Below are 15,188 nucleotides of genomic sequence, written 5' to 3' on the forward strand. Positions count from 1 at the left end.
CCCTCCAAAGCCCCAGTGCAGCCCCCTGCCTGGGTAGGGACCCCCCACCCATGCCCTGGCCTGGAGGAGCCCTGCACCCCGACCTGTGCACACCCCCAGCCACCCTGCCCCCCACCCTGCTGTGGGTTTGAACCCTCTACTTGGCCCAGAAAATGACCCGGGCTGCGGAGTGGGGTGGGGACTTTGGGGCAGGGATGGGGGGCGGGGAGAAGGACCCTACAGGCTGCAGCTCCTGAGGCTGGAGGCTGCCCCGCGACCCACAGCGGGTCTCAGCCCCTATCAGGCCTGGCAGGAGCTGGCGTGTCTCGAGCCCGGGGGTCTCGGCTTGGGGTCTGTGGTGCAAACAGACCGGCCGGTACCGACAGGAGCATCCCTTGCAACCCAGGGCAGCAGGTCTCCTGCTTCAGCAGCCCTGGGGAACCCTCCCCCGGAGTCGGGGGCCCAGGTCTGGGCCCGGCCCTTCCAGGACATGGGCAGGTTGGGAAGAGCCCAGCGCAGAGCAACCCAAATGGTCAGGGCCTGGGAGACAAGAGATGAGCGCAGGGTGAAGGAGCTGGGGGGACTGAGTCTGGAGGAGAGAAGACAGGGAGTTTGTTCACAGGCGGCAGGTCCCTGCAGGGCGCTGGCAGAGAGGCTGGAGACCGGCTTTCCTCTGTGGCCGCAGGGGACTGGACTAGGAGCAATGGCCTCTAGCTGCAGCAGGGGAAACTGAGGCTGGGGATGAGCAAGATGCTGGCTCTGAGGGGGGTCAAGCACTGGACCGGGCCCTGGAGACGCGGTGGAGTCTCCATCCTGGGTCGGCCCCTCTGCTGGCAGGGTCGGGTCCAGGCCGGCCTGGAGCAAATCCCCTCTGGCCCGACTCTCCAGGGACCCTGGGGCTGCGGAGGCTGACTGGGGCAAGCTGCTTGGTGCCATGGGCGTGCAACTCAACTGGACGCAGCATCCCGGACACGGCTTACCTCCGCAGAGGTGCCCCTGGCACCCAGCAGCCAGGTCCAGTGCCCGGCACAGCCAACACCCTCCCGTGGCCCCAGGCAAAGCCGGGGCCCTGCCAGGGTCAGGGCAGGACAGAGCTGGCTGAGATTTGCACTGGGGGTCCCGGGAAGAGGCTGTGCCCCCCACCTCATGGCAGCTGGTAAGGTCCAGCAGCCCTCAGCTCTGCTCTGCAGCCTGCAGGCTCCCCCCTCACCCGACGGGCCCTGAGCTGGGGCATTTAATGGAAAGACCCAGGGTGCTGCCGATGCCACCGTGCCCGGGCAGGATGCTCCCAGGGCCCCGCAGCTGGGATTTAAGCCAAGGAGCCCCTGGCTTAATGCTGCCCCCACCCGGGGGGAGGTCACGGACCAAGGGGCAACTGCCTGGGGCATGGACCCCCTTCCCTCCTGCAACTCCCTGGCGCTGGGCAAGGCTCTGCCGCAGCCCCGAGACGGCTCATTTGTCTGCTCCGATCCTGGGGGGAAGCTCCACGCCTCTACAGACCCGGGAGCTTGCCCCAGCTGCAGGCCCCGGAGCTGGTGGCAGGGAGGCCTCGCTGGATGCGTGCAGATGGGGGTCTCAGGCGGACCTCCCAGTGTGTGTGGGGCCAGCTGGCAGGCTCCCCTGGTGCTCAGAAAGCAACACCAGGCTGGAGGGGGGTCTCTGTCGGCTGCCCCCAAGCTCTCTACCCCCATTAGCAGGATCTGGCTCCCGCACAGTCCCTGGGGACCCCAGTTCCCTGCGCTGACGTCACCCGCCCTAATGGAAAGCTGCGCGTGGAGCTGGCTGGGCAGGGTGCATGGAGGGGGCAGGCTGGGACCACCCCCCAGAGCCAGCAAAGGGGCTCAGGCCCAGGCTCGCCAGCTCTGTGATGCTCGGGACTGGGGGCACTCCACAGGGGAGCACGGACAGATAGACACAGGCTTTGCGGCGGGGGGCAAAAGCCTCCCTTGGCTATACCTGCCTTGTCTGGTGGTGCTGGGGACTCCTTCCTCCCCCCACCCCTCTGTAGGCGTGATGGGCGGATGCCCCCCCCCATAGCTAATGGCTGCGCAGGCCCAGCTGGGCGCCTGCCATCACGGTGCTGCTAAGTGCCTGGGCGGGCAGAGGCAGCCGGAACCGGGTGGGGGGGGCCCATTTACTCAGTCCCCAGGGATGACTGAGGCTCCAGGGGGGCTGCTCCCTCCCCCTGCAACTCTAATGGGCCTGGCGGGTGCTGCTGGCACAGCTGTGGGGTGGGGGTGGGGGGCAGCTCCCTGCAGCCTGGCGCCCCCAACACCCAGCTGGGCAAGCACAATGTCCCCACTAAATGGGGCTGGGGGGCCTGGAACAGAGCCCCAGAGCTGCCAGGGAGCACAACCCTGAGCTTGGCTAGCCCCGCGTGCTGTGCCCGGGCCGACAGGGGCCTCTTTGCCCTGGTGGGGCCTGAGGATGCTCAGAGAGATGCCCTGGGCAGCCGGTGCAAGCGCCTGCCCAAGGGCAGCGCAGAGGCGCGAGACTGGAGCAGCCACAGGCTGAGGCAGACGTCCCAGTGCCCGGGTTAACAGTGGGGCCTGGATGGGCCCATCGCAACCCAGCCCCGAGCCAGGAGAGCAGTGCCTTCGCCTGGGCTCCTGAGCATCTCTACCCAGGCATGGCAGTGCCACGGCTCTGCTTCCACACGGGAAGGATCAGGCTGGGTCCCGCTGCCCCGTGGGAAGCAGGGGCTGGCCCTGAGGAGGGCAGAGCCCTGCCTGGAGGAGGTGGGCAGGTGCTGCCCAGCTGGAGCAGGGCACTGTGGCCAAGTCGAGGGGCCCGGCCCCAGCCCGACTGCCTCCTCCACATGTGCCGTGCTGGATGCCACATGCTTCTGGGCCCAGCTGACACCAGGCAGGGGGCACCTGCCACAGACACGTGGCCCAGCGCAGAGCCCAACACATGATCCAAGAGCCCACGGCCTGGTTCTGAAGTTTAATTGCACTTGAGTTGTCAACGTGAGCACCCCCACGGCGCACCGCTTGTCCCTGCCAGTCCCGTGCCCTCAGACCCTAGCACGGTCCCCGCCCAGCCTGCTTTGTCCCTGCCCCGCTGCCTGCCTGTCTCCGCAGTGCAACCGCGGGTCCCTGCTAATTGCTAATCCCTGAGGCTTTGCAAATCAAGGCGCCTTCCACCACGGCGTAATTGCGTTCCCCCGGGGCCCGCAGCGGGGGGGTGTCTGCCACACAAAGCCCTGCGGGATATAAATACATGGGAGGGAGGAGGGACTGCAGCCCCCACAGAGGGACCCGCTGGCCTTGACCTGCCACGTGGCCACGGCTGGGGTGGGTCGCGGCAGCTGATGTCAAACTAGGCACCTGAGCCAGGAGGAATGATACCTCTCGAGGTGAGCGTGCTCATGCCGGAGCCTGCCCCCAGCTCAGCTGGGAACCTCTCCTTGGGCTCCGGCGCCCTGGGTAGGGGAGACATGCCCATCCAGACAAGCTTGTGGTGGCACCTGCTGCTGGCTCCCACTGGTGCTGGCGGGTAGGGGTGGCTGCCGGCGGCTTCTGGCTGCGATGCCCCATCCAGCCGGGGGTGCTCACACCCACAGCGAGTGGGGAGCGGGGGACGTTGCGGCTGGTTCTGCGGGTCCGGAGGGCAGCTCTGCCCCTGCCCAGCCCTGGCTTCTCCTGGCACCTGTGCCTTTGGGTGGGCCTGGTGGGCACGTGAGAAGGCTTTGCCTACAGGCTCCCAGGGCTCTTTTATTGTGAGAATGGTGCTAGGAGGGGGCATCAGAGCCCACACTGTCCCTGGCTTTGTGGTCACAGCTGGCAGGGGATTTGAGGCTGCTGTCTGTGCTCTGCTCTGAGGTCTCTGCCCCACTGGACACGGCCTCCGGAGGTACCGGGCTGGGCTCCCTGAAGTGGTCTGGTCCTGACATGACAGCACTGGCATCTGGCTGTGGGGTGCTGCCCTGCTTCGGTGATGTAATCCTGCTCCCGGCTTGGTCCATGGGCTGATGCCCTGCTCCAAGCTTGGCCGACACAGGCTCCCTCTGCTCCAGCCAGCAAGACTCTGTGCCCTCTGCTGCCTGGCCAGCACCTGGGGCTGGGCTAGCAGTGGCCTGGTCGTCTCCTTTCCCCTGCCCTGGGGGTGGTGCTGCTGCCTCCTCTGCCCCAGAGTCCTGCTCCGGGCGGTCAGGCAGCGGGTCCTGGGTGACTGGGGGCTTCACCTGCTGGTGGCACATGGGGCAGGTGTCCTGCACATACAGCCACTTGCGGAGGCAGCTGTCATGGAAGAAGTGGCCGCAGGGGGTGATGACGGCCATGTGCATCCCCTGGGGGAGAGAGAAGGGGGTTCAGGGGAGAGCTCCAGCTGGGGAGACCTCACCAGGCTGGCAGGAGATACATGGTACCCGCAGCATTACACTGACTGGCATAGCACAGACCCTGCCACGCTGGGCCAGGCTCTCTGTGGGGAGCACAGCCAAGGTCCCTTCCCCCCACCAGTGGTCACAGCTGGTGACCTTCCTGGGTGATGGGGTGCCTGTGTCACTGCAGGCTGGGTCCGAGGGTCCCTGCCAGCCTCCCCACCCCACAGACACCTGGGCTCACTGCTGCAGCCCTTTGCAAGCTCAGGAGGAAGCCGCCATGCCGCGCTTATGGGCTGCTCTCCAGGTTTTGCTGGGTGGCTGGAAGGGCTGGAAACCCCCCTTGCTGTCTGCTCCCACCCCATGGGAATGGGGGGGCTGGTACCCAGGGCCTGTCTGGACTCCCAGTGCCCAACTGGGCAGGCATCCAGGACTCCTGGGGGTGGAGCAAACCTCCCCGATGGGGCCTGAGCGGAGCCAATGCTGCAGCATGTGCCTGAGTCTGCAGAGAGCCTGTGCCTGAGAAGTGACACCGAGGCATCTCTGGCGGCAACACCCTGATCTCTCCACACGGCTCCCTGGGGTAGTAGGGGGCACAGAGGGCAGTGTGAAGGCCTGGTGTCAGGCTGCAATGTGAGCAGGAAGCTGCAGAACTGAGTGGGGTTTAGGGCCCATCCACAGGCTGCACATAGGCGGAGAGGGGCTTCTAATCTGCATGGGGAGACCTCTCCTGTCCCCTCTCCAGGTTGGGAGCAGGAGCATGCATCTCCCTGTTAGGTCCCCCAGCTGGGCGGGTGGCAGCAGAACCAGGTCAGGCTGGCAGGGGTTGGAGCTGCTGGCATTCCCCCAGGGCAGAAAGACAGGGAGGCCACGGCTGGAGCAGGGGGAGAATCACCTGGAAGCAGATGGCGCACACATCATTGTGGTCCTGCAGCTGCCCCTGCGTGGCTCGCGGCAGCAAGCTGATCTTCTTGGCAGCCTCGTGGCGCAGCAGGAAGCTCTTCCAGCCTGACTGGGCCCGGAGCCAGATGTTGAAGTAGGAGTCGACGACGATGACGGAGGCACCCACCCAGCTCCATTCACCAAAGAGCAGCTCCCAGGTGCCGTAGCCCACCACACACATGGCCACCAGGAACTCCAGCACACGGCTCACCGCATTCACTGCATAGATCACCTCGTCCATCCGCTCCAGCGGCTCCTCCTGCAGCAGCTCGATCATGAACAGGGCGTAGAGGAACAGTGTGCCCATCACCTAGGGAGGGGAAGGGGGATGTGACCAGGCCATGAGGGCTGCTGGATGTGGGTGCCCGCTACCCAAGCTCCCTGTGACTCTCGGCAAAGCTTTGTGCCGGCGGTTGCAGGGAGCTGCAGAAAGGTGCAAAGCATGAGGAGGTGGGAGGGGGGCAGGCAGTGCCCCAGGGAGCCGGGGCCATGGTCGGCCAAGGCCTCTTTAGAAGGACCAGGTAGGAAAGCACAGGAGAATGGGGCATCTGGTGCAGAGAGGGGACCCTGTCGTGCTTGCAGGGGGGGAGCAAAGTCTCCAGCCACCTGTGGGGAGGGAAGCAGGAATCTGGGGACTGGGACAAGGGCAGGGACCCGTCTTATCTGCAGAGGGATGTCCCGGCCTGGGGCCCAGCCACCCAGGAGGGCCACGCCATACCTGCAGAGAGGTGAGCATGCAGCTGGAGACCAGGATGACCAGCCAGAAGTTCATGTGGAAGAAGCAGACGATCTTGTAGGCCATGAGGCAGGGGAAGATCAGCAAGAAGAGGCACATGGTGACGCCACGGAAGTGTTTCCATGGGCTCCTGCAGGGACAGTGGACGGCTCATTGCCCCACGGCCCAGCCAGCGGGGCTTGGGTGTTCTCCTCCCAGGTCCCGCTGTGAGCCAGCAGGTTTTCTCCCACCATGGGCAGAAAGCAGCGGGTGACCGAGGCACCGGGCCAATGGGAAAGGGCCTCCAAGGCCTGATCAGGGTGCCTAGCTGCAAGAGGGCGTGGGCATACTAGGCAAATGGGCCATGCCGCTCCCGAAGCCGGCTGCTGTCTTGGCCCCAGCTCCTCGAGGAGGGGGTTCAGATAGGTGTAGGCTCTGCGTCTTCCAGAGCCGCTCCAGGGCAGATGTGATAGGAGGGTGTCTCAAGCTCACCCTCTTGGGAGAGCAGCTGGGACACCCAAGACAGGGCTGCAAAGCCTAGCAGACTGGCGGGGGCAGGAACACTCCCCCGTGCCCTGCTCCAGACAGGCAGATCCCTGGAAGTGCGGGAGCCCCGTGCTGTGATGTGGCCCCGTGCCGTGGGGTGCCCCTTCTGCTGGGAGGGAGAGGCTGGGCGTTACCTGTTCCGCGAAGCCCCCAGCGCCAGCACAATGGGGTTGGTGATCTCGATCATGGACTGCAGGGTGGAGGTGACCACGATGAAGAGGATGAGGCTGAGGAGGAAGGTCCTCTGCAGGATCTGCAGGTCCAGCACCCCTGTCTGCAGAGCCAGCAGCAGCAGTATCACACCCTCTGTCACACCCCTGTGAGGCGGGCAAGGCAAAGGGATCAGATGGGCACTGTGGTGGGCCAACCTGGCGGCTGCAGAGTCCCTCATGTGGCCCCACAGCCCGTCCCCTACCAGCTGGAAACCGGCTCAAATCCCAGCCCAGGGTCCCTCGCCTGAAGCCAATGGGCCAGGGCACATCCTTGGCAAGGGCAGCAATGCCCCGAGACCCACGCTCACAGCACTGGGGCCTTGTGAAGAACCCATGGCCCATGGTGGCCACCTTGACTCACGAGTCTCTTTCACCCACATCCCTGGAGAAGCAGGTGGAGGTGGCATCTTCTCACCCAGATGCTAGGACCTGGCACTAGGGGCAGAGCCAGCTGGACACCCCTGTCCCAGAGCTGGGCATGCTCTGGCCAGCCAGGCTCTCTTGCTGGGGAGTAGATGACCGGGGCTCAACCCCAACCCCGGTGCCATGCCGTCCCTCACCTGTGCATGACATTGCCATTCTGGAAGCCGCCGTAGCCGCCCAGGTAGAACTTGCAGAGGTTCAGCATGCCCAGGGCCAGGTAGGAGACGGTGAAGGTCAGGCCCAGCAGGGAGTAGGGTGTGTTACAGCACTCGGCCACACTGAGAACACACATGGCAGGGTGTGAGCATGGCCTCCACAGTCCCCTGGGGAGGGGCAGAAGAGAGTGGGGGACCCCCAACCTGCCAGGGTCCACTGCAGACCACGGGAAAGTCCTGGCAGGCCTCTGGGCATCTATGCCATGTCCTGGAGTGGGTGCCTGTGCCCCGAGCTCATGGGTGCCTTAGTCATGCCTCTGCAGGGTTGGGGGCAGAGCCCACATCATGGGTATGACACGCTTTGCTGTGTGGCCTGGCCACAGTCAGAGACCCCTTGAGCAGAGCTTCCCTCCCATGTCGCCCACCTGACTGGGGCCCTACACCTGGGCGCAGCCCCCTCCTACCTGCTGAGGAAGATGAAGATGAGCCCTGGCTGGGTGGGGGGGCCGCTGGAGGCCAGGGCCGAGTACAGCTGCAGGGCGAAGAGAACCAGCCAGAAGATGAGGAAGAGCATGGGCATGGCCAGCCGACTCCAGAGGCCCATGCCTAGCACCATCAGCTGGTACGGCTCCAGGACCTAGGAGAGACGGGGCACTCCATGAGCTGGCACCAGCACACCTGGGCTGGGGACCAGGTTGGCAGGCCCCTGGCAGGGTCCTTCCAGCTCTTCCAGATTGAAGTAGGCGAGAGCCAGGGCACCAGATAGCTCCTCTGGGTCCCAAACCCTATCACCACCCCTGGCCCTCACCCAGTCAGACCCCACTGAGGGCCAGACCCCCTCTGGAGTCCCGTGCCCCTTTTCCAGGCCTGGCTCAGCAGTTCCCTGACCCCCCTTCCTGGGTTAACTCACCCCCCCCCGACCCCGTGCACTGGCTCTCACCTGTGCCACCTCTCTGCAGGCTGCGGCAGCCAGGCGGAAGGGCACGAGGATGTGGGAAGCCATGACGTAGAGCACCTGGAGGGTGGTGAGGGCCATGGCGAAGATGCTGGCCATGGGCAGGGCATGGAGGGGCAGGCCGCTGAGCCGGGCCAGCAGAGGCAGCAGCGGGGCTGAGAAGAGCCATGCCTGCCGCGTCCGCGTCAGCAGGCAGCACAGAGCACACGCAATGACCTGGCCTGTGAAGGGAAAGGGAGAGGAGGTGAGGCTCAGCATGGCAGGCTTGACCCTGTTGGCCTCCTCCCAACACCTGTAGCTCCCCTCAGCACCAGCTGCTTCTAGCATCAGAGACGGTTGCAGCAGATGAGCTGAGCTCACCCAGGACTCCTGGGTTCTCTTTGTAGCTCTGAAGGGTCAGTCAGAAAGCAATGCCTCCTGATCCCCAGCATAAGTCAACGGGGCCAGTGAGAGTTTTGTCCAAGCACTCGAACCTCCACTTGCAACTGAAATGTGACATGCAAAAAGCTCATCCAACACACTTGGGGGTGCGTGACAGCACGGGCCCACGGGCCACAGAGGCATCGTGCTGTTCAGACAGACTGCACTGTCCTGACCCCTGCACAGCTTGCAGGGTGGAGGAGGGTGACATTTTCAGGATGACAGTGGCAGTGGTTGTTACAGTGGCATAGAAATCCAAGAGCCATGGGGCTGGCAGGGACCTGCTGGGTCACATCCAGTCCAAGCCCTGCCCGAGGCAGGAACAGCCCCATCCAAACCAGCCCAGACAAACCCTGTGTCTGACCTCTGAGCAAAACCACAGTGTCCCCTGATACAGCCCCAGGCATCTCCCCCGCCCCCAGGAAAGCAGGGGGGCCACAGCCTCCAACGTCCTGCTGCTGCCGGGGGGTGGAGGGGGGGTCATGGATGCTGCAGAGAGCCCAGGCCACACCCCCACTGCAGAGGAAGGCAAATCCCTCCCCCAGTCCGGACCAGTCTGAGCAGGGTGAAATCCCTTTCTGCTCCCAGTGCAGTGTTGGTATGAGCCTGAGCGCGGGGGCAAGACCCTCCAGCCAGGACCCTGCGGGGTTGGTGCCAGCAGGAGCATTGGCACAGCCCAGCCCCATCCCCATCCCGGGCTGCAGCAGCACCAGCACCTCTGGGGGGAGGCTTAAAACCCTGACACATGGAGCTGAAAGCGGGGGGGGCGGGGAGCAAGAAGCCTGGGACATCCCCACAGCAGAGCACAGGCATCGCTGCGCCTAGATCGTTCCGGCCCAGTGCCCGTCCAGCCTCTCCTTGATCGCTCCAGTGATGGGAGAGTCCCCCCCTTCCCTGGCGTCTCTTCCATGGCCTCCCTGTTCTATCCCGGAAGCAGTGTTTCTTGATCTCCAACTGCACCCTGGTTCACCAGTGCAAACAGGCCACAACTGGGGACTGAACCCATGCTGTGAACCAGTGGGGTGCTCAGGGGTGACACCCCTTTTCCACACCAGGGCGATCATTTCTCACTACCATTCAGCTGAGAAAAATCGAACTTGGAGGCTCAGCTCAGACTGACCCCCGTCTGGCTCTGGGCGGATCACGGTGCTGCGCGGGATGTGGGTCAACACTGACCCGCTGCCCAAGGGGCAAGAGGAAGGCAGCAACATTGGTGATCCTAGTAGGCAGGCCCTGGGTGACAGAAGCCTGGCCGTGTCCCACCCCAGCCTTGTCTCTCTGTACTAGCTGGGGATGATGGGACTCGGGGCATGGGCAAGAAAGATCTTGCAGGAACTCCAATAATTGCTGTCTGCTCTGCAGCTCTCGGCAGGGTGACAGCCACAGTCCCCCAGATATTTCCAAGCAGAGAGCTCAGCGAAGCAATGTCCGGACACACTTTCCTGGGCTAGTTACATGGGCACTAGCCCCAGAACAGGGCATCCTCCTCTCCACCCCCACTCAAACCTGCTGTCCAGTGATATAAGCTCAGCTGCAAGATCCTGGACAGGCCACTGCAGCCTCTAACAGGGACTGGTGGGTGGCCAGAGACCACATGGGGCTCCTGCGGCCGGACAGTGGGACCTGGGCTCCATTCCTCTGCTCAGGGAAGTAGGAAACCTCTGGTCTTGGCATCTGCTCTGCTCCCAGGACAGGTCCCCAGCACTCTCCCTCTTTCACGCCCTTCTGCAAGCGCCCTGGGCTGGAGGGGACGGCTGGAGAGGGGATGGGGGGCCGGGCCCCAAGGCCGCCTCACTTGTCAGGGTGGTGACGAAGCGGCTGAGTGCGACGGGGTCCTGGTACACAGCCCCGCGGAACTCGTACTCCATCTCCTGCTGGATATAGTCCCTGGAAGCAGAAGGACGGGGGCTTCACCGCAGGGGTCTGCATCCACCCAGCCACCCGTGGTCACCAACACCTGGCCCCGGGGCCAGGTCCCCTCCCAGCCAAAAGTGCCTGCTGCTGTGATTTCCTATTTGCCTGTTGCCCCAGACACCCCGACCACCGCCCCATGCCGGGTCCCTGCACGGAGCACAGCCAGGGTAACGACCCATGGCGTGAGGCCAGGAGTCTGCGCTGATGCTGTAGCTCTGAGCCTGGGGAGTATAGGATTATAAGAACTGCCACGTACTGGGCCAGACCCTAGGTCCAGTGTGCCCAGTCTCCGATGTCCCACAGCAGCTGGAAGGGAGAGCGACTGGGTCTGAGCAGAGTTTTCCCCTGTTTCTCATAGTTTCATAGTAGCTACGGTCAGGAGGGACCTGAACAGATCATCTAGCCTGCCCCCCTGCCACAGGCAGGAATGGATGCTGGGTTCACAAGATCCCAGACAGGTGAGCATCCAACCTCCTCTTGAATTTGCCCAAGGTAGGGGTGAGGACCACTTCCCTGGGAAGTTGGTTCCAGATTTTGGCCACCCTAACTGTAAAATATTGCCTTCTGATCTTTAACCTAAACCTATTCTCCATCAGCTTATGACCACTGTTCCTGGTCACCCCAGGTGGTGCTGGGGAGAAAAGGGCTCTGCCTATTTGCTGTTGATCTCCTCTGATGAGTTTGTAGGCAGCCACCAGGTCCCCCCTCAGCCTCCTCTTGCTGAGGCCGAACAGGTTCAGGTCCCTCAGTCTCTCCTCGTAGGGCCTGTCCTGCTGCCTGTCCTCTCCCTTGCAGCCTCCAGCATTGAGGGTCCAGACAGGTCTGATGCAGATGCCATGCCCCTCACTCCCTGCTCAATAGCGACTAATGTGCCTTTCCTCCAAGGACGTGCCCAACCCCTTGGTGAATCTGCCTGAGCTCTTAGCTTCCCTCACATCTGGGGGCAGCAGTCCTCATTCCCCCACTAAGGGTGGCCAAAATTTGGAATGGCCTCCCAAGGGAGGTGGTGCTCTCCCTTACCTTGGGGGTTTGTGAGAGAAGGCTGGATAGGCATCTGGCTGGGATCGTCTGACCCCAGTGCTCTTTCCTGCCTAGGCAGGGGGTCAGACTTGATGATTTGTTAAGGTCCCTTCTGACCCTAGCATCTATGAATGCCAGGCTGGGGAAACCAAACTGCTGGGTGCTGGTTTTAAACTGCCAGCTGCTCCTCACCTGCTGTGACCCCTCCTTGTTTGGTGAGAGACGGTCAGTGATAAACCCCTAGTGACTTTCTCTCTGCCATTTAGGATGTTGTAAACACATCTCCTGTCCCCCCTCCAGTGTCTCTTATCTAGGCTGCCCAGGTCTGGCCTCTGCAGTCTCCTCCTAGGGGCGCCCCTGCACACCCATCTTCCTTGCTGCCCTTCTCTGCATCGTCTCCAGTTCTCTTCTCTCCTTTTGGAGCTGCGGGGACCAGAGCTGGGCAACGTGCTCAAGGTGTGGCTGCACCAGAGACGGATAAAGGGGCATCAGGATCCTTTGTTTTGCTCACCATTCCCTCCTTCATCCTCCCTCATGTGTTGCTTGCCTTTCTGACAGCTGCTGAGCCCTGAGCTGGTGCTTTCAGTGAACTGCCTGTAAGGTAACAGCTCACTGCTGAGCCCCTCACACTGTAGGTCTAGTCTGGGTTGTTTTTGCCCAGGTGCATCACTTTATGCTCCTCCACATTAAATTTCACCTGTTATTTAGTTGCTCATTTGCTCAATTGTGCCAAATCCTTCTGCAGCTCCTCCCTTGGTCTTTAAAACCCTTTGAATATGTGTGTGATAACCCTAACCTTCACCCCACGGCTGAACGACAGAGAACTGCATGCCCAGGGGTGACCCTGGCAGCAGACAGCGGCATCCCTCAGCAGTGGGGTGGGCAGGGGAGGGCAGTGCCCACAGCTCACCTGGCCGTCTGGTGCCCCATGTAGAGCAGCAGCAGTGTCAGGACGTGCAGGTACAGCTTCGCCAGGGACTGCACCGGGAGCAGCAGCACCACCGCACACAGCACATGGCCTGGGGGAGGCAGGGAGAAGACCATGGGTCAGAGCTGGGCTGTGGCCCCACACCAACTGCCCTCCCCTGCAGCGGCCCCTGCATGCCAGCATCCCCCGGGCAGTGCTGGAGGATACAACAGGGAACAGCCATTCCCCACTCTCCAACCCATCTCGGTCCACTTGTAAGCTCCCCCTGCCCTTCCTGGGATCCTATCCCCCGCTGCTGCAATGCAGCTGCCTCTGGGGCGAGAGGCAGCAACACAGAACACGAGGGAGGTGGAGCTCACATCCAGGGGTGCAGACAGGGAGGGTGGGATGTAAAAGGGCAGTGAAACTCGGCCTGGGCGGCCCCGCAGCAGCAGAAGAGGCAATGAGGATCTTGCCTTGATGGCTCATTGAAAAGAGAGCACCTCTGGGGCATGAGGGGCCATACCAGCTCCGGGACCTGCTGAATGGTGTCACCCCGGGGTGGCTCGAGCAGCCCAAGCGATGCTGACCAGCCCAACAGGGCTCAACTTGTGAACTGATGCCATCACGGGAAGAAGCCATCCTTCCCCTGCCCACCATGGCTTGTGGCAATGCCAGTGTCCTGTGGGGTCAGCGCAGCTGCATCGTCACATCACGGACCACATCTGATGGGATATTTGCTCCACGCAAAGCTTCGCTGAACCGGGCCAAATCCAGGGTCCAGACCTCAACCATCGTCACCGGGAATCAGAGGGATACGTGGTGGCTTGACATGACATCCGCTTATTGCAAGAAATGCAGCCCCGTGTCCCTGCCTGCAGTCAGGGTGTGACACCAGCTCTGATGCCTGGGTTATCTTGTCCCAGGAGCCAAAGGGGTAGCTGAGGCCTGGTCTGCACCTGGTCCTTAATTATTTATCAGAGAGTTAAATCAACAAGTAGTAGACTAACTAGGTTTAACTGCTTGGTAAAGCTCCCTGGCTGATACAGTCGCAGCAATGCAGAGGGGCGGCGATGGGTACAGACTCCTGCCCCTCTGTACTGGGGACAGGCTCCGAGGCCTTGCAGCAGCAGGAGGTATCATCAGGTGCAAGCAGGCTGCAGGGCTTCAAACAGCCCAGCCCCTCTGCCCTCTGCTCGGGCCGGCCCCTGGCAAGGCAGTCTTTGCCCAGGGCCCTGCAAGCCGAAAGGCTGGCACCAGAGGCAGGTGCAAAGCCTCGAAGGGTGATAGCTGCTCTCAGATGGCTCGGGAACAGCCAGCACCCAGGGGAGGACTGGAGGGGTCCCCAGTCTACTGCCTGAGGGGGAGAGCACGGAGCTGGGAGGCAGGAGACACGGGCTCGCACACCCATGCAGCTAGAACCGGGTTTTCTGCCCCTAACCACTAGGCCGCGGAGGGGATCCTGCTCTACCCAACAGAGTTCTGCCTGGCTGCAATTTCAGGCCTTGGCTGCATCCCCAGGCAGGTCGATGCTGCCCTGTACCTGCCCGGGCACAGCACAGGCAGGCTCCGTACCCTTGCCCAAGCTGAGTCGACTCCCACGCCGTGCCCGGGAGCCAGCCTCCTGTGCCCACGTGGTCTCCCCTTTTCCAAGCCAGGCAGTGCCAGGCCCTTCTCCAGCACCCCCATGACTTGGCCAGTGTTGCTCACAGAGGTGCGGGACTCCCCCAGCATCTGGGGGGATTCTGCCAGGGCCTCCCCGAACCCTCCTACCCCAACAGGCTAACGGAGCTCCTTCTCGCTGGCCAGAACATCCCTCCCCAGGCCTGTCAGAGGCTTTGCCCTGGCTCTCCCGGTCGCTGCTGCCCCTGGTCATGCTTCCCCTGCGACTCATCTCCCTTCCGGGCCCTACGTGGGTCTATGAAGCAGGTCCCTGCGCAGCCTCCTGTGTCCTTCCTACCCCACGTGGCGGTGGGACAGCCGGTTGAGACTCCGATGCCACGTCCTTTAGGAGCTGCCAGCCGCCCGGGCCCCAGCTCCCTCGTCCACGTGACCTTATTATCTCTCCAAGTCGATCCACGTTCGTCCTTTCGAGGAGTCCTTGGTTTGTCATCCTCGTGCCTCCCTGTCCGTGGGATCGTGACCGCTCACACGTGACTGTGTCCTTCTAGGTCTCTGCTCACCTCTACAACCGGCTTTGCCGGACCCGGACCGAGCCACGTTACCGCGATCCCCCCGCAGCCCGCGTTTCCACGAGGACGCCGAGAAACTGGACGGAGGCACAGAGAGAAAGCTGCCCGCGGCTCCTGGATAGAGCTCAAGCTGCTCCTCTTCTCTGTGGGGGGAGAAGCGTGCAAGCATCTTCCTGGGAAGAAAGCGCTGGCGATGCACCGACGCTCGCTGTCTCACGTGGTGTCGGAGACCAACGTCCAGCTCCGTGAGCCACGGTCTGGTGCTGGCACTGGAGCGCCACCCGCCCCGTCTGCGCGCTCGCGGGGACGCAGCTTCCCACGAAGCGCTGCGCTGCGCTGCGCTGCGCTGCCTGCCCGACGTCTCGGGAAGCTGCTCCGAGCGTCCGCGTCCACATCTCGGGCTGCGCCGGCGAGGTCGGGCACGGCACGGCAGCTTGGAGGGACGAGGCTGATCTCTCCCAGCCGCCCCGGGCGGGCTCGGCTC

The 15,188-nt window shown here is 63.2% G+C and overlaps 2 protein-coding genes across 2 annotated transcripts in view; both read right to left on the bottom strand.

Annotated features, from left to right (window-relative positions):
- The window catches only part of LOC102378759 (transcription factor COE1-like), a 36,315-nt gene extending 32,797 nt beyond the window's left edge, over nucleotides 1-3,518 (bottom strand). The window contains exon 1 of the mRNA XM_014527428.1: nucleotides 3,466-3,518. Within this exon, the coding sequence (XP_014382914.1) occupies nucleotides 3,466-3,518 (53 nt within the window). The remainder of the gene's footprint in view (nucleotides 1-3,465) is intronic.
- Nucleotides 2,914-15,099, bottom strand: LOC102379017 (RING finger protein 145-like). The gene is made up of 11 exons (XM_025195431.1): nucleotides 14,922-15,099; nucleotides 14,473-14,637; nucleotides 12,516-12,624; nucleotides 10,467-10,558; nucleotides 8,237-8,472; nucleotides 7,761-7,933; nucleotides 7,279-7,419; nucleotides 6,641-6,823; nucleotides 5,964-6,111; nucleotides 5,199-5,555; nucleotides 2,914-4,270 (listed from the first exon to the last, which is right to left on the bottom strand). Exons 1-11 carry the CDS (start codon nucleotides 15,097-15,099, stop codon nucleotides 3,713-3,715), a joined length of 2,340 nt encoding a protein of 779 aa, XP_025051216.1. The 3' UTR covers nucleotides 2,914-3,712.
- Nucleotides 15,100-15,188: the final 89 nt, after the last annotated feature.

Source organism: Alligator sinensis, unplaced genomic scaffold (assembly GCF_000455745.1).
Source record: "Alligator sinensis unplaced genomic scaffold, ASM45574v1 scaffold1676_2, whole genome shotgun sequence".
Taxonomy (NCBI): Eukaryota; Metazoa; Chordata; order Crocodylia; family Alligatoridae; genus Alligator; species Alligator sinensis.